At 31.8% G+C, this 18,112-nt stretch overlaps 2 protein-coding genes across 2 annotated transcripts; both read left to right on the forward strand.

The window, feature by feature from the left end:
- On the forward strand, positions 1-3,404 carry LOC131605684 (subtilisin-like protease SBT5.4). Its single transcript, XM_058878014.1, has 10 exons — positions 1-96; positions 295-404; positions 491-588; positions 689-850; positions 942-1,056; positions 1,170-1,793; positions 1,897-2,142; positions 2,231-2,345; positions 2,450-2,663; positions 2,741-3,404. The coding sequence occupies exons 1-10, from the start codon at positions 1-3 to the stop codon at positions 3,313-3,315; spliced, it is 2,355 nt and encodes a 784-aa protein (XP_058733997.1). The 3' UTR covers positions 3,316-3,404.
- A 3,983-nt stretch (positions 3,405-7,387) lies between these two features.
- On the forward strand, positions 7,388-16,657 carry LOC131630640 (subtilisin-like protease SBT5.4). The gene is made up of 11 exons (XM_058901426.1): positions 7,388-7,420; positions 13,560-13,669; positions 13,752-13,849; positions 13,956-14,117; positions 14,197-14,311; positions 14,395-14,920; positions 15,004-15,101; positions 15,178-15,423; positions 15,496-15,610; positions 15,697-15,910; positions 15,986-16,657. Exons 1-11 carry the CDS (start codon positions 7,388-7,390, stop codon positions 16,534-16,536), a joined length of 2,268 nt encoding a protein of 755 aa, XP_058757409.1. The 3' UTR covers positions 16,537-16,657.
- The last annotated feature ends 1,455 nt before the right edge of the window (positions 16,658-18,112 follow it).

The raw sequence follows: 18,112 nt of genomic DNA on the forward strand, positions 1-18,112 counted from the left end.
ATGAGAGAAACAATGTCATCATCATCATCCATTTGCCACATGTTAATGTCACTTCTTCTCTTTGTTTTTCTGCAAAATACCCTTGCAATAAAACAGGCAAGACTTGTGTCAACTTTTCATTATCCATTACAATGTCTAATCCTTACAAAACTCTTTTTAAATTCTATCAGAGTGAGACTTGTTATTTTCTTAATATCAAATCTGTTGCTCACTATTATATGCTTAGTTAACTTATCTAATTTTCATATTTGAGTTAATCTTATGGTATAATATTTGATTTTTTTTTTGTCATAGTCTTATATTGTATACTTAGGATCACATTCATTCGGTTCAAATCCTTCTTCATTTGATCTTGAATCTGTCACAAACTCTCACTATAATTTTCTTGGATCTTACGTTGGAAGGTATGTAATTATTTGACTCATAAATTCTTGAACAAATTTAAGTCGGTATTTGTGAAATAATGTGTGATTAATTTTTTTCTATGCAGTACTGAGAAGGCGAAAGAAGCAATATTTTATTCTTACAATAGATATATCAACGGCTTTGCTGCAATACTTGATGAAGATGAAGCAGCCAATGTTGCAAGTATGTAGTTATATGTTAATGGATTTATATAATACAAAATGTTGTTTTATTTATAATTCTCTAATTGATGTTATATTTTATTTTATTTTTTTAATTTCAGAACATCCAAATGTTGTGTCAATGTTTTTGAATAAAAGAAATGAACTACACACAACCCGATCGTGGGAATTTCTTGGATTAGAGAGGGAAGGTGCATATCGTAATGATTCACTTTGGAAAACAACATTAGGAGAAGATATTATTATTGGAAATTTGGACACAGGTAATGAAATATAATTTAATATTAATTTTTTATGATATTGTTAATTTGTTGAATATTTTAATTTTAATTTCTTTTTGTTTTTTTTATATAGGTGTTTGGCCAGAATCCAAGAGTTTTAGTGATGAAGGGTACGGACCAATTCCAAAAAAGTGGAAAGGAATATGTCAAGTTACCAAAGAAAATTCAGATAAATTTTATTGCAATAGGTCTTATTCTTTCGTTAATTCCCCGTACTTCAGATTTATTGCATTTCATCCAACATATATGTTTGTTTTTAAGAAAAATGGTTTGATTTTTCTAAATATCAATATATTTGTAGGAAGCTTATTGGAGCAAGATATTTTAAAAATGGCTATCTTGCTGAAACCAATGGAGCATCAAATGTAACACTTGACAGTGCACGGGATACTCAAGGCCATGGCACACATACCTTATCAACTGCTGGAGGTAACTTTGTTGTTGGAGTTAATGTACTGGGGAATGGAAATGGAACAGCGAGCGGTGGATCACCAAAAGCAAGAGTTGCAGCCTATAAAGTCTGTTGGGATGGATGTTATGATGCTGATATTTTGGCTGGTTTTGAAGCTGCCATAAGTGACGGTGTTGATGTACTCTCTCTGTCCTTGGGTGGAAGTGCTCCATATGAGTATTCTACAAGTGTTTTTTCCATTGGTTCCTTCCATGCAATTGCTAATAACATCTTTGTTGTGGCTTCTGGAGGAAATTCAGGACCTCAACCCTATTCTATAGTCAATGTTGAACCATGGATTCTCACCGTTGCTGCTAGCACAATCGATAGAGACTTCGCAAGTTATGTTATACTTGGGAACAAAAAAACATACAAGGGAGTTAGTCTTTCAGAATCCAACTTACCCCCTAACAAATTATATCCATTGATAAGTGGTGCAGATGCCAAATTTGATAAAGGGCTTAACATCGATACGTAAGAATTCCTTCTTTTGGTTTTTTCCTTCAAGTTAATTAACCTTTTCATATAACTTTCTTATAGTTAATATGATATCTTCTAATCTATTTAATCTATGTAGCTCTCTTTGCCCTGAAGATTCTCTTGATCCAGAAAAGGTTAAAGGAAAAATATTGGTATGTCTTCGAGGTGAGACTGCTAGAGTTGACAAGGGCGTGCAAGCTTCTCGTGTAGGTGCTATTGGAATGATATTGGTTAACGATGAGGCTTCTGCGAATGGAGTTATAGCAGATGCTCATGTTCTTCCCGCTACAAATGTTGGCTTTTCAGATGGCAATGCCATTTATATTTACATGAATTACACAAAGTAATTGTTCTTCTCATCATGCCTTTAATATCAAACTTTTAATTATTCACACAGATAGCATTTTACATTTCATGCATACATTTTATAGGTCTCCTGTAGCTTATATTACTAAAGTTAAAACAGAATTGGGTATAAAGTCAACTCCAACCATAGCTTCATTTTCATCAAGAGGCCCAAATAGCATTGACTATTCAATCCTTAAGGTTTTTTTATTGAAACTTACAACAATTATATCATTCTATTATCGTTTATATTATCTTACAACAAATTCCGAATGTAATTGTATATATTTTATGTTGCACTACAGCCTGACATCACTGCACCAGGCGTCGACATAATTGCAGCGTATAGTCTAGCTGCATCTCCTACGGAACAACCATCTGATAAGCGTAGAATTCCTTTTGTCGCTATGTCAGGAACTTCAATGTCATGTCCACATGTTGCCGGACTTGTTGGACTACTTAAATCTGTTCATCCTGATTGGAGTCCAGCGGCTATCAAGTCAGCAATCATGACTACAGGTAATTAAATTATAAAAGTTCATGGAATTAAGTTTCTTTTACTATTAAATTTTTTATAAAATTTACACATTTTGCAGCAACAACAAAATCCAACGACGGAGGACCTATATTAGATTCATCGCGACGCAAGCTGCCAGCTGATCCCTTAGCATATGGTGCATTTACATATGGTGCAGGGCATGTACGGCCCAATCTTGCTGTGGATCCTGGACTTATATATGACCTAAATGTTACTGATTATTTGAACTACTTATGTGGTCGTGGATACAATAGTTCTCAACTTAAAGTGTTCTACGGAAAACCGTACACTTGTCCAAAATCTTTCAGTTTAGTAGATTTCAATTATCCATCCATCACAGTTGTTAACTTTAAAACTAAGCGGTCTTTGAATGTTACTCGTACGGTTACCAATGTCGGGTCCCCAAGTGAGTACAGAGTGGAGATCCAGGCACCTTCACAATTTGTAGTCACAGTTCAGCCCGAGATATTAAGATTTACACATAAGGGTGAGAAAAAAGAGTTCAAGGTTACATTGACTATGAAGCCCGGGAGTAAATATCCTCCCTTTTATTATGCCTTTGGGGAGTTGATTTGGACCGATGGAAAACATCGTGTTGTGAGTCCTCTTTCAATCAAATATCCAGAAGAGTGATGTTTTAGTTTATGTTTCATGCATTTTGCTTGAGTTGTGACTCTTTTTCTCCCGATTTCAATAAAGGGACATGTTGTGTTAAGGTTCTTCAAAGGCTCTGAAAGTAATATATCAATGTTCTGAAAGTAATATATCAATGTTCTTTTAATGTTATTTTATGACGAGTGGAATCAAATGAATAAGATAGAATATTGTTATCATAAACTTCTATAGTTGAAAATGGTTAGGGTAATTCGAAATATGTTTGGTAAGCTTATACAAATGTGGTCAATAGGGCAGATCCAGGCATAATATAATGGTGTAGTTACTAAACAATGAAAGAAGTTATAAATAAAAGGGTTAAATATGTTTTTAGTCCCTATAAAATTACCAAAAACTACTTTTAGTCTTTATAAAAAAAAGTCGACTTTTAGTCCCTTTAAAATTCTTTTTGCACTCATTTTTAGTCCTTGTAGAGGGACTAAAAGTGAGTGCAAAAGTAATTTTATAGGGACTAAACGTCGAATTTTTTTTATAGGGACTAAAATCCAAAATTGAGATATTTATAGGGACCAAATACTTATTTAACCCTAAATAAAATTATATTAAAAATAAAAAATAAAATTATTTAACATAATATATTTATAATAAAAATTATATCAAATATATTACTGTTATTTGTTTCCCCAAGTTTTGCGATTCAAAAATTTCTTTTTTATGTTGTCAATCATTTTTAACACAATTCTAAAACTGATGTTGTTGGATTAATTATTAAATTGAATTAAGATTTTAATTAAAATTGAAATCAATCTCAATTATCCACAAATTCAAATCACGTTTATTTATATCAATAAACACACAATTCACAACTCTTTTTTTCTAATAATATTTTAAATTAACATTTCATGTTAAATATATTTTTAGTTAGGTTCTAAATTTTCTACAATTAAATTTAATCACTACACAAACTTTATGTTAAATATTTTAAGTGAACTTTTTAAAATGAAATATCCTTTACACGAGCTTAAAATATTATTGGTCTAATAATTAAATTATTTAAATTTTATTAATTTATCTATAATTTTAAATAAGTTCAAAATTATATAATTTAATTATTAAACTATTATAAATTTAATTATTTAATTGTTTAAATAGTATTAAATTACCTATAGTTTAAAATTTTCAAACAATTTGATCCTCTGTCAAAAAAAAAAAAAGAAAAAACAATTTGAACCTCTTCTCAATTCTTTGCACTTAAATATAAGAACAAATTTCTTAAATGAGATGAATTAAGAAGTCAAAATTGTAACTAAATTTAAATAATTTAATTATTAAAATAAATTTATAATTTAATTATTTGAAATTTATTAATTTATCTGTGACTTAAATAATTTCAAAGTCATATAAAATTCAATTATTAAACTAAAATAAGATTAACAATTTAATTATTTAAACTTATAATTCATTTATAATTTAAATAATTTTAAAATAAAAAACATTATTAGGAGAATATTGATTGTATTCTTAAATATAACTTTATAATAATTAAAGTATATGTAATTTTGAAGTTATTTAAAATTATAAATAAATTAATAAAGTTTAAATAATTAAATTTTTAAACTAATAATACTTTAAGGTTTTATCAATGATATTTCATTTTAAAATATTCACTTAAAATATATAACATAAAAAATTGTGTAATGATATAATTAATTTGCAGGAAATTAAGAGTTAAAACAAATACATTCATACTGCATTAAGTAATTTTATTATAAAGGGTGTGGTTATCCATATGCCTCTATATAAATCCGTCCATGGGTCAATGATTACTTTTGCCTGTGATGAAATTAAAATTATCTCTATGATTTAATAACACAGGTTCATTAACAAATATTTTTGTTTTGAAAAAACAAAATTAATTTTAAAAATACTTTTAAACAAAAATATATAAAAGAAAACAGGTCTGATAATCTTACTTTTAATTATTATTTCAAAGTTGTGCAATATGAAAAATAATGAAAAGTGTGTCAATTTTTCTTATTTTATTCCTTTCACAATTTTCAAAACTAAAACCCAAAATCTCTTAAATTTATTTTTATTTTTAAAACTTTTAATAAGAATTTCAAAAATTATTTTGTAAAACTAGACTATCAAATAAGTTTAACTATTTTAAAATTTTAAAAACTATTTTTTCTTTACAAAAGCTGTTCGAACATCCCCTAAAATTTATTTAGTTTTTTAATATTCAAGACTTATAAATAAAAAATACTTTTCAAAAACATCCCCTAAAATTTATTTTAGTTTTTAAATTTTCAAAACTTATAAATAAAAAAATACTTTCCAAAAAACAATGTTGTATAATTAGGTAATCAAATAGATTTTATTTTTTATAAAAGTTTAAAAATTAAAAAACAATATTACAAAATTAAATAAAATAAACCCTAAATAATTCGACCTCCTAAAAATTAATTTGTAAAATTCTAAAAAATAGTCATTAAGCTTTATATTCAAACGAACTTTCTTAATGTCCATATCAATTATATAAGGTATCTTATAGCCATCTAATTAGAGGTGTAAGCGGATCAGAAAAATCCAATTAAATTGACAAACCAAACTAAACCGAAATAAAATTGATTATTATTGGTTTGATTCTAAAACCAAACCAAACCAATAAAATCGATGTGCTTTGGCTTGGTTCTTGGTTTTAGTTTTTAGGAACTGATGAACCGAACAAATGGAAATGATGACGCTCTAAATATTTTATCCCAACTATCACTAAGCTTAAAGTTTTTATCGGTCCAACCATTATCCGTCTTTGTTTACACTTCCTTTCTTTCAGCAAAACACGCATCTAGAACCAACTCTAAAATATAGAAAGTAGAAAATATAAGTCACAAAAAATATGCTTTCACTGAACTGGTGTTCTTGTTGCCCGCAACGATTGTTCCTCTCACTACTGCCATTCTGATTTGTTATGGTCGTCTTCTTCGTGTTCAATTTCTCTTCGTTAATTTTTATTTTTTTTACCTTTTTTGTTTCTTCTTCTTCACCAAAATTCCTTCTAGTCTTGTTACAAATAGTTTTAATGCATGTTTGAGGTGTGAAACATGTTAATTGATGTGTGTTTTGTTGTGTTCTATTTGTTAAGCTTTGAAATTCCTTTCCAACTTTCTGTGCCAAGTGTTAACTTTAATATTTGATAGTGAACTTATTTTATAATACAATGGAAACCATGTCACTGTTTCGTATGGATTAAGAGCAACTTGTAACTTGTTCGAAAAAATAGAGCATAAAATAAATGACATGAAATGTATTATTTTAAAAAATAATAGCATAAAATACACTAAAAATACGATAATGGAGAATATACTGATGAATATAATGTTTTAAAAAATAAACATTGTAACCGATCAACCGAATCAAACCAGACATGAAAATATCATTGGTTTGGACTTTTTTTTTACCAAAAATCGGTCCAAACCAATCCGATTACACCCTTACAACTAATCAATACACATGCTATCTAGTTTTTACTCATGAGCAATCAAAGCAAACCACATCAATCCAAATAAAAAACGAATATCTCATTACACCTCTTGATTTTCTTAGGCACCTGACAAAATTTTAATTTTGCCTCTTATTTCCGTAGATGCACATTCGGAAACACCTTTTTTTTGTCAAAAATTTAATTTTTCCGGAGGTGCATCTACGGAAGTATTTTAAACTAGTGTATGTTGGGAGAAATTTCAGATTAATTCAGTTCATTGATTTTTTCCGTAGGTGCATCTACAAAATGGCTTAGCACCAGAATGTTCCGTAGATGCTCCTACGAAAGTATCTGGTATATTTTAAACCAGCATGATCATTCCCGATTGTTACATTTCTTCTTCAACACTCACTCTCACCACTCTAAAAAATCCTACATCATCAATATCATTTTTCCCTATAAAACTTCAACTTTTTGGTGCATAAAATAAAAGGGAGCAAAACAAGATAAAATTTCAGGTAAACATTCATCTTTATTTGTTGCGTTGCTCACATTATCTATCAAATTTCTATAAATAAATGTAACGTTTCTTCCATAGGTACATCTATGGAACGTGTTGAAGATGAACATGTTTCACAGGTACATCTACGGAACGTGTCTGTGATGTTTTTTCTAGCATTGTTGTAATTATGTGTTATTTGTGCTATTGTTTATAAATAGGTAAGGTGCACGCCGACAATATTTCAAGATAATTAGTTCCTTCTGTAATTGTTTCTCCGAATGTTGAAGGGGTAGTCGTAAAGGCGGTAGATGTCGGCGGTGACTTTAATAACAAGCAAGAGTTTGATGATTGTGAAAGCATACCTACATGGATTCGTATGAATGCAACTAACCTTGGTTTCGGTGCCGTAATAGGAAGATCAGATAATGGTACGGCAAGAAGAAACACTTTTGTAACAATGTTGTGCGAAAGAAGCGGGAAATACCATCCTCCTATAAGGAAGTTTAGAAGAGACGACACGGGTACTAGAAAATGTGAGTGTCCGTTTAAAATTCGTGGTTACATGTTGACTAGAAAGAAGTGGAGATTTAGTGTTATTTGTGGTTTGTATAACCATGACTTGTGCGGAAAATTACAAGGTCATCCTATTGTATATCGACTCAATATAAGGAAAGTGTATAACATCTAGTACCATAATAATAAGGCGATTATGGGAGATAGAAGTGAGATGTAACAACTGTTGAAAATGTTGGATGATAACAAATACATGTCGCGGTACAGAACCTGCGACGATGGGGGTTATGGTCCGAGATATTTTTTGACTCATCCAGATTCGATAAAGTTGTTCAACACTCTTCAGAGAATTCTCCTTCTCGATTCTACCTATAAGACCAACAAGAATAGACTTCCATTATTTGAGATGATCGGTGTTGCATCCACCGAGAAGACATACGCTGTTGTTTTTCCTTTTTGGAGTGTGAAAAAGAGGATAATATTAGATGGGCATTAGAGGTGTGTCGGTCACTTTTGAAGGAACATGTCGAGATGCCCAAGGCAATTGTTACAGACCACGATACCACTTTGATGAATGTGGTGGAAAATGTATTTCCTTCTTCTAGTGCATTACTTTGTCGATATCACATGACATGTAATGTGAGAAGTAAGGTTAAACCTACGGTCGGGACGAAACAAGTAGAGACCGGAGGTGAAAAATCGGTGAAGCCTGGTGTGATTGTTGAACAAATAATGGATGCATGGGCTTGTATTGTAAATTTTTTGATAAAAGAATTATATGCCGTTTACGTCGTTCAATTTCGGAAAGTGTGTGAAAAGTATCCTGATTTATTGAAATATGTTGAAAGCACCATTCTTGATAAGGTGAAGGAGAAGTTTATGTGTGCATGGACAGATGATGTCTGGCACCTTGGGAATACAACCACAAACAGAGTTGAGTCGGCACATGCTAGTCTTCTAATTGGTTGGCTAATAGCAAGGGTGACTTGTGTCGAGATTGGGTCACCGTAAATCTGATGATTAAAAATCAACACAATGAGATACAAACCACATTTGGTCGAAGAATTACGGTATTGGAACATCGATTTAGAGACAACATTCTTTATTCTCAATTGATCGGCAATATGTATCGGGCTGGGTTGAACTATATTTTTCACGAGGTGAAACTGTCGATTCCGATAGCACAAAGTGTGGTTGCACTATTACTAGGACGTATGGTCTCTCGTGTGCTTGTTTTATTTCTAAAAAGGTGAGACTAGGTGAGCCAATAAAAATGGACGAAGCTATCCCTCATTGGAAAAGACTTAGTTTGATGATGATGGTTGCATCAAAGGAGAAAAATTGAATCTCTCTATTACTTCTAAATTGGAAGCAATACAAGAGAGGTTTTCGAAGGCCGATGACCACATGAAACTTCATATTAAAGTTTATGGAATAATATTGTGTAAATGAGTATATGATTGGTTGGAGAAATTTGAGATTCGGATGAAGTTTGATCGAGATTTTATTGTTTGGACCTTTGTGAAGTGATCACTCCCTTAGGTTTAGGCAAGTATGTTTTTGTTTCGATTAGCCTTAGGAATTATCCCTTGTTTGTTCACCGTACCACGCTACAACCTTGAAAAGACCTTGTGATTCTTGCGTTTTTATTTTCAATACGATTTTTGGATGACTGCATAATTTAATCTATTGTTTGCAGAGTTGTTTGTGAGTGAAAATACCCCACTTATGTGTTTTTCATCCACCGATGATTGTGTGCTAGGTGTGAATCATTTGTGAACTAGTATTATTTTAGAATGTTTTGTATATTCTTTGTATTTAGCATTTGTGTCATAATTATGTTGTTGTCGTAGTTTAGTGGTAAGTATATTTCTTTGTGTGTACCGTTTTACATTTGAGCCATACATTTGTCCATTTTTTCAAAACTTGTTGATTTGTAATTTTTGGATTTTTTTGTTTGTTTCCTTGAGTTATTTGATTCTTGTTTAGGGACAAACAAGTTTAAGTTAGGGAGAGTTTGATAAGTGCCAAATTTTAGTTACTTATGTGTATAGTTTTGCGACACTTATATTCTTTTTTTCTCAATTTAGACGCATTTTAGTGTATATTACATAAATATGTATACTTTTTGTTTAATCGAGTTTTTGATTCGTTTATGTATTGGCTAATAGTTTTCCATTCATTTTGTATGTATTTGAGCATGTATGGAGCAATGAGTAATAAACCTTCAAGGATGCAATTTTGGATCAATAAAGGAGAAGCAATTGAAGAAATAAGAAGTTGCAGACAAGTGTGATTCGTCGGGCAAGCCTGCAGCTTCTGGTGTGAGTCGTCGGGTGAAGCTTTCCTTCGCTGGGCGAACGTGGAAAATAAGTGGTCTTGCTTCTTCCTTGGCTCGCCTATGTGTTTCCAGGCGAAAGATTAAGGAGTCGTCACTCGTCAGGAATAGCTTCCATTTGCCGGGAGAAAGAATATATTGTTTCCCACTTATTGATGTGGCGTAGGCTGTGTAGCCAGAATAAAGTCGTTCGCCGGGCAGAGCAATTGGCTTGCCGGGCGAACGCGTCGGGACAGAATTTTGTTTATATTTCTATTTCATTTCATTTGTTAGGGTTATGGTTTTGGGAGAGGGTTTTTGTTCTTCCAACTTCAACAAACTCATTCTTTAGTTAGATTAGCTTAGATAACAACATTAGGGTCTTGCATCTTGTGGATTCAAGGTGGATTTCTCTTCAAGCGGCGCTAACAAACTGGGAGAAGTTTGGTTTATCTCTTTTCTCTCTATGTGTTTCTCTTTTGTTGGGTTTTGTATATGTACTGACTTTGAACTCATGTATATTTGTATCCCATGGCGTTATATAAAATCTACTTTACAAATCTTTATTGGTGGTTGTCTTAGAATTTTACTTTGTTCTCGGGGTTTGGGTTGTTATAGATATATACTGCTCGAATCCTTATCTAGGATGATTATCTGTTAGTTTTTGGATTCTAGAGATAGATTTAGAGCTAACAATCTTTATGGGTGTCGAAACTTAATGCTTCTGTGTTGGTTGTGTCAGTTGAGAGGTCATCGATGCAGTTGATATGGATGTCTGCTATGTTGTTAAGGTGGTTGAGAGATTGTCGCCGAGATGGTATAGTAGTTCTCCCTACTTTAGGTTAGAAATGACTTAGGGTGTGATCGATACTGGATGATACTGATGAGTATTGTAGGTTGAGTGTAATTGGTCAATAAGTTTAAGTTTGTGATAAGTAGATTATATACATACTTGATAAGTCTTTTCTCTCTGAAGAATGAATTCTTTTTATGTTGATATTTACTTTTCTGCTTTAACTTTAACCATTCAAATCCAAATGCATAACTTTGGAAACTGTTGAACGGCAGTTTGATATCACCAATCTCTGTGGACACGATAAATTCCCGGATAAATAATTCCAAAACTTTTGTTGCTTGCCGCTTTACCGCTTCAGCAGGGTGAAAGGCTTTTCTAATACAAAACTTTATAAAAAATTACCCCCACCTATAGAATAAAGGGGTCGAACTAAGTGACGATCGAGTGAAGTAGAAGAAGCCCGTGGTAACAAAAATTATCCGGGGAGGTGTGCCTTGGACGAAAAAGGTCAAAAAATAAGCCGCTAGAAGGTTACCAAGATTTGTACTAAGCACACAGTTGAAAGACCCTTATGTAAGCCCACGACCCAAGATGAAGTTAGGAATTAAGGGGAAATCTTCAAACGTTTTAGAATGGCTACCTCAAATTTAAAAAAAGGTAGTTGGAGCTATTTTGTTGCAAATAAGAATTCATAGAGTGAGACGTATGGTCATCAAAAGAACTACATATGCTTTTCCTTTCTGACACTAAATAAACCGACCATTCTAAAGGATCGTCGTCCTTAATGTTAGCATCTCTCAAGGCAGTTTCAGTGCTCAGGAATAAAGAAGTTCCCACTACTTTTGCGTCTACCCAATCTTATGTCGATGCAACCAAATGATGTTGAAGAGTTAAATTCTCCCAAACCTCATCATCGCTAGGCTCACTACCTACAGTCTGTAAACGAGTTTGAATAAAATCTCTGGCAAGGTCCCTTCTTTGCATATTGACCTATATATCCTCATTTGATAAGGCAAGATGGGGCATAGGGACTTCAGTATGGCTTGTTCTCCTTCCAACAATTGATATAAAAGCATCCAACAACCCTGAAGAAGAATTTTCTCCCTCCAAAGAAGGCTCGAACGTTTCTACTAACTCAAAGTTGTGGGATATGGTTATAACCTCAAGTTTTACATGGCCGCTACTAAAAGATGAGTGAGAGGAATTGGAGAATGATCTAGATGAAGTTTTTACTTTATAATCTATAATTGAAATGATACTATTATCGTTCCTTTTGGCAAGAATAAATAGAGGATGCTGAAAGGCTTGAATGAAGAAGGTACCTTGTAAAAGAAGGTTGATGAAGCAGGAAAAATGAAAGAGTAAAAAGCCCTAAAGCAAAGCTCTGAATCACTTTTAGTAGTGTTCTCAAGGGAAAGGATCGAAAATGTTTCTCTAGAAATGTAACTAAAAGCTTGAAAGCTAAAAGTTTCAAAAACTACCTACTATTCAACTCATACCTATTTATAAGCAATGACAAGTAAAAGATCAAGACGGAATATGAAAATGTATTGCTAGACCAACGCCTAGATTTCCACTTATGGATACACACTCACACGAGTGCAGTTAAGCACTCTATGAACTGCTTAACACCTAGATGGTCATGTCATCGCACGTGTTAGGAATGGATGATAAAACATCTCAAAGATGGAACCGCATTAAATGCACTTTATTCCCATCACTTTTCAAATAGATCCCAAATGATTCAGTTATACGCCATGCCGAACTACTACATGGAGGCTGGTTAATGATACTTCAGACTTACCCCGACTCTCTCAATGTCCCCGTCAAGCCTTGGGGGCTACTGTTCTGAATCGGTCTAAGGCCCAATTTGTCTCAAGCCCACTCTACTCGTCCCAAGCAATTTCTGATCTCCAATTTCACATTATACTATTTTTTTTCTTATTTTATAAAATATGTTTTCAAATAAAATTGTTCTTTGAAAATATTTTAAAAATTTGACCTTTTTAATATTTTTAAAATTGATTTTTTTTTTTAATTTGAAGTTTGAAAAATTAATTTTAATGTTTAAATTTAATATTGAGAACTTAATTTAGGAATCAATTCCTGAAAAGTCTTATTTTAAAAATAATGATGAATAATGTTTTTTAAGAAATAAGCTTGAAAGTATTTTTTTTTAAGAATTATTTATCATAAAAACAGAAGTAGTACATTATTTCATATTAATTCTACATACTTTTTACGTAAAAAAAAAAAATCTAAATTTATTAAATTTATTTATTTTTCATAAATGTGCATAAAAAATGCAAATGAATTTTACCATAATTGCTGACTCTATTACAAACTCATATCTTTTTTTTCAAATGAGATTGAGTTGAAAACATTCACAAAACTAAGTTATAAAAGGTAGGAAATCAGACCTTATTTCATGAGAGAAACAATGTCATCATCCATTTGTCACATGTTAATATCACTTCTTTTTGTTTTTCTGCAACATACCCTTGCAGTTAAACAGGCATGATTTTCTCATTTCTTCATTATCAAATATCTTTCTCACTATAATATGTTTACTTAAATAGTCTTATTTTCATATTTGAGTGTTTACCTGTATGGTTTAATAATATTCATAATTCTCTTTTTTTTGTCACAGTCCTATATTGTATATTTAGGATCACACTCTTTCGGCTCAAATCCTTCATTACTTGATTCTGAATCTGTTACAAACTCTCACTATGATTTACTTGGATCTTATCTTGGAAGGTATGTAACTACACAAACCTAGAATTAGTTGGTGCGGTTAATTATGAAATGATGATAGTTAATTTATTTTCTTCATACACAGTACTGAGAAGGCTAAAGAAGCAATATTTTACTCTTATAATAAATATATTAATGGCTTTGCTGCAATACTTGAAGAAGATAAGGCAAAAGAGATTGCAAGTATGTAATTATATTAACTCATGGATTTATCTTCCATATTACAAAATATTGTTTTATTTTGAATTTTCAAATTGATGTTATATATTAATTTTTTTGATGAATACAGAACATCCAAATGTTGTATCGATGTTTTTAAATAAAAGATATGAACTACATACGACCCGATCGTGGAATTTCCTTGGGTTAGAGACGAACCGTGGATTTGCTAACGATTCAGTATGGAAAAAATCATTGGGTGAAGACATCATTATTGGAAATTTAGACACTGGTAATAAAATATAAATTAATTGCATTTGGACACCGATAATATTACAAAATATTTTTATTGATATTGTTACTTATGATAGGTGTTTGGCCGGAATCAAAGAGTTTTAATGATGAAGGGTATGGGCCAATTCCAAAAAGGTGGAAAGGAATTTGTCAAGTTTCTAAAGGAAATCCTGATAAATTTTATTGCAACAGGTCTTTTACTCTTAATAAATTCTTGTACTATCATTTTATTGCAATTCATATAGCTACTGATAAATGATTTGATACATTTGCAGGAAACTCATTGGTGCAAAATATTTTTATAAAGGCTCTGAGGCACATCTCGGTGAAGCGGCAAATGTAAACTTTAATAGTGCACGTGACACCGTAGGCCATGGATCACATACTTTATCAACTGCTGGAGGTAATTTTGTTACCGGAGCTAATGTATTTGGCTTTGGAAATGGAACAGCAAGTGGTGGATCACCAAAAGCAAGAGTTGCAGCCTATAAAGTCTGTTGGGATGGATGTTATGATGCTGATATTTTGGCTGGTTTTGAAGCTGCCATAAGTGATGGTGTTGATGTACTTTCTGTGTCCTTGGGTGGAAAATTTCCACGAGAATTTTCGGAAAGTGCTATTTCCATAGGCTCCTTCCATGCTATTGCCAACAACATCGTTGTTGTGGCTTCCGGAGGAAATTCAGGACCTAAAATCTCATCTATAGTCAATGTCGAACCATGGACTTTCACGGTTGCTGCTAGCACAATTGATAGAGACTTCACAAGTTATGTTATTCTTGGTAACAAAAAAATATACAAGGTATATATATTGAGTTATCACATGTTGTGCATTTATTTTCTAATAGCACGTGTATAATCAATTGTTTCCTATGTTATTGTTAGGGAGCTAGTCTTTCAGAGTTGGACTTACCACCTAACAAATCATATCCACTGATAAGTGCCGTAGATGCCAAACTTGATAACGTGCCTCCCGCATTTGCGTAAGAATTCTCTTTTATTTTTCTCAAATTAACCTTTTCAAATAGCAATATCTTCTAATAAATTTAATTTGTGTAGCTCTATTTGCAAAGAAGGAACTCTTGATCCACAAAAGGTTAAAGGAAAAATATTGGTATGTCTTCGAGGTGCGGGTGCTAGAGCTGACAAGGGCGTGCAAGCTTCTCGTGTAGGTGCTATTGGAATGATATTGGCTAACGATGAGGATTCAAAGAATGGAGTTATAGCAGATACTCATGTCCTTCCCGCTACAAATGTTGGCTTTGCAGATGGCAGTGCCATTTTTAATTACATCAATCACACAAAGTAATTGTTCTTCTCACGCCTTTTGATTATTCACACAGATAGAGTTTTAAATTTCATACATATATTGTGTAGGTCTCCTGTGGCTTACATTACTAAAGTTAAAACAGAATTAGGCATAAAGAACACACCAACTATAGCTTCATTTTCGTCAAGAGGCCCAAATGACCTTGACGGTACAATCCTTAAGGTATACTAAAATTACGCGGAAATTATTATCTAGATTTTCTTAAACAAACTCCAAATATGATGGTATATTTTTATTTTGTATTTCAGCCAGACATCACTGCACCAGGCGTCAGCATAATTGCAGCGTATACTCTAGCTAACTCTCCATCGGAACAACCATCTGATAAGCGTAGAGTTCCTTTTGTTACTATGTCAGGCACTTCAATGTCATGTCCTCATGTTGCTGGATTAGTTGGACTACTTAAATCTGTTCATCCTGATTGGAGTCCCGCTGCTATCAAGTCAGCAATAATGACCACAGGTAGTCAAATTTATACAAGATAGTTTATTTCATTATCATATGCTATTATATTTATAAAATTTACAATTTCTACAGCAACGACTAAAACCAACAATGGAGTTGAAATATTGGATTCATCACTAGAAAAAGCAACTCCTTTTGCATATGGTGCCGGCCACGTTCAACCTAATCTTGCAGTGGATCCTGGACTTGTATATGACCTTAATGTTACGGATTATTTGAACTATTTATGTGGTCGTTCATACACCAGTGACCAACTTAAGGTGTTTTACGGAAAACCTTACACTTGTCCAAAATCTTTCCGTCTAGCAGATTTCAATTATCCATCCATTTCAATTTATGAACTTGAAGTTTGGAAATCTTTGAATGTTACTCGTATCGTTACCAATGTTGGGCCACCAAGTGAGTATAGAGTGGAGATCCAGGAACCTCCACAATTTCATGTCACAGTTCAGCCTGAGATTTTAAGATTTAAAAATAAGGGTGAGAAAAAAGAGTTCAAGGTTACGATCACTATGAAGCCAAATAGTACATATATTACTGATTTTGAATTTGGGAAGTTGATTTGGACCGATGGAAAGCATCACGTTGGGACTCCTATTACAATAAAGTACAATGATTTGTGATGCTTAGGTTCATGTTTTTTTGCATTTTGCTAGAATTGTAACTCTTTCTCCCGCTTACAATAATATATGAATGTTGTTTTAATGTTATCTTTTATTTGGGCCATTCACCTTTGTAACTCTCTGCGGGAAAATAATATATTTTCTTTTAATTTAAAATAAATGAAAAGTTATCAAAATAAATTGTTCTTAGCCTTTTTTTTCTTCTTCTTAGTTTGCACTAGATATTTTTTTTATTTTTTTATACAAATTTGGTATAAATGCATTAATGTTTGTATTTATTCGGATTTGTAATATAATCAATATTAAGGTGAATTCTTATTTACCCATCTCAAAAAGGTGGGTAAGGTTACCTTTAGTATAAAATGCATTGAAAACATCAAATAATTGTTCTATAGGATAAATAATTAAATACATAAAAATTAAATAGTGTCATCTGATTGGTAGAATGTACACTACCCATATTTTTGTGATGGGTAGAGAAGTTGTCCCCCAATATTAAATATGTTAGTTCTCATCGTATTTCCCGACAATCCAGTTTGTATGAAAGGATGACACTAGTTTTTTAAGCAAAACTAGTTAGATATTTGTGCGTCTACACGGGTAAATATATTTGATTCGATATAAAATGTATTTATATACACATATAGATTTGAAGTGAGTTAACTAATTCTAAAATTAACAATGATAGCATAGACTCACTTATATTAAATATGTATTTTGGTGATAGTGACTCGTGAGACAAAAAATTAGTTACGCGCCTATTGAATATTATCCAATTCGATACGGTATAAAATGTATATAGATACATGTACATGTAAATTTGAAATATGTTACTTAATTGTAAAATAAACAATGATTATATAAACTCAATTAATGTTGATTAAAAATAAAATAGATATTGTGATGATTGTGAGACATGAGATGGAAAGTTAATTGTCTGCACGACTATTGAGTAATATCTAATTTGATACGGTATACTCCCTCTGTCCCAAAATAAATGTGGCATTTGTAAAAATTATTTGTCTCAATATAAGTGCCATTCTTTTCTTAACACAGCTTCACATGATCCAAGAACCATATATGTATATGATTAAAAAAATGAGTTACTTAACGGTAAAATGAACAATGGTCGTATAAACATAATTGTATTAAATAACTATGCAAAAAGAAAAAAGAACATGTGAGATGGAGAAAGAAAAAAATTGACATTTAAAAATAACCTCTCAAATAAACACAATTATTTACAGAGTAATGCTAAGATGTGCCTTAAAGAAACATGTTAAAAACTACATTAATAAAAAGTTTGTCATTAATTATAAATTTTTAATAAAAAGATTACACAGTTTCCAATAACATGTTTGATAATAATTAGTTGTTGAAATAATTTAATAAAATAATTTTAATAACTATAAATAAATAGTTGAATTTCGGTTTTTTCCTTTTAAATAACCATTAAATAATTGTTTTCTGGTAAGACTAAATTTTAGGTTTTGAAAATTCAGGAGTGTTCCTCTTTATTCCATTAAAAGGAGGTTCAACTTTTTTATGGAAAATGTTTAATGTTAAGAAAATATTA

This window comes from Vicia villosa, linkage group LG1 (assembly GCF_029867415.1).
Source record: "Vicia villosa cultivar HV-30 ecotype Madison, WI linkage group LG1, Vvil1.0, whole genome shotgun sequence".
In the NCBI taxonomy this organism is placed as follows: Eukaryota; Viridiplantae; Streptophyta; class Magnoliopsida; order Fabales; family Fabaceae; genus Vicia; species Vicia villosa.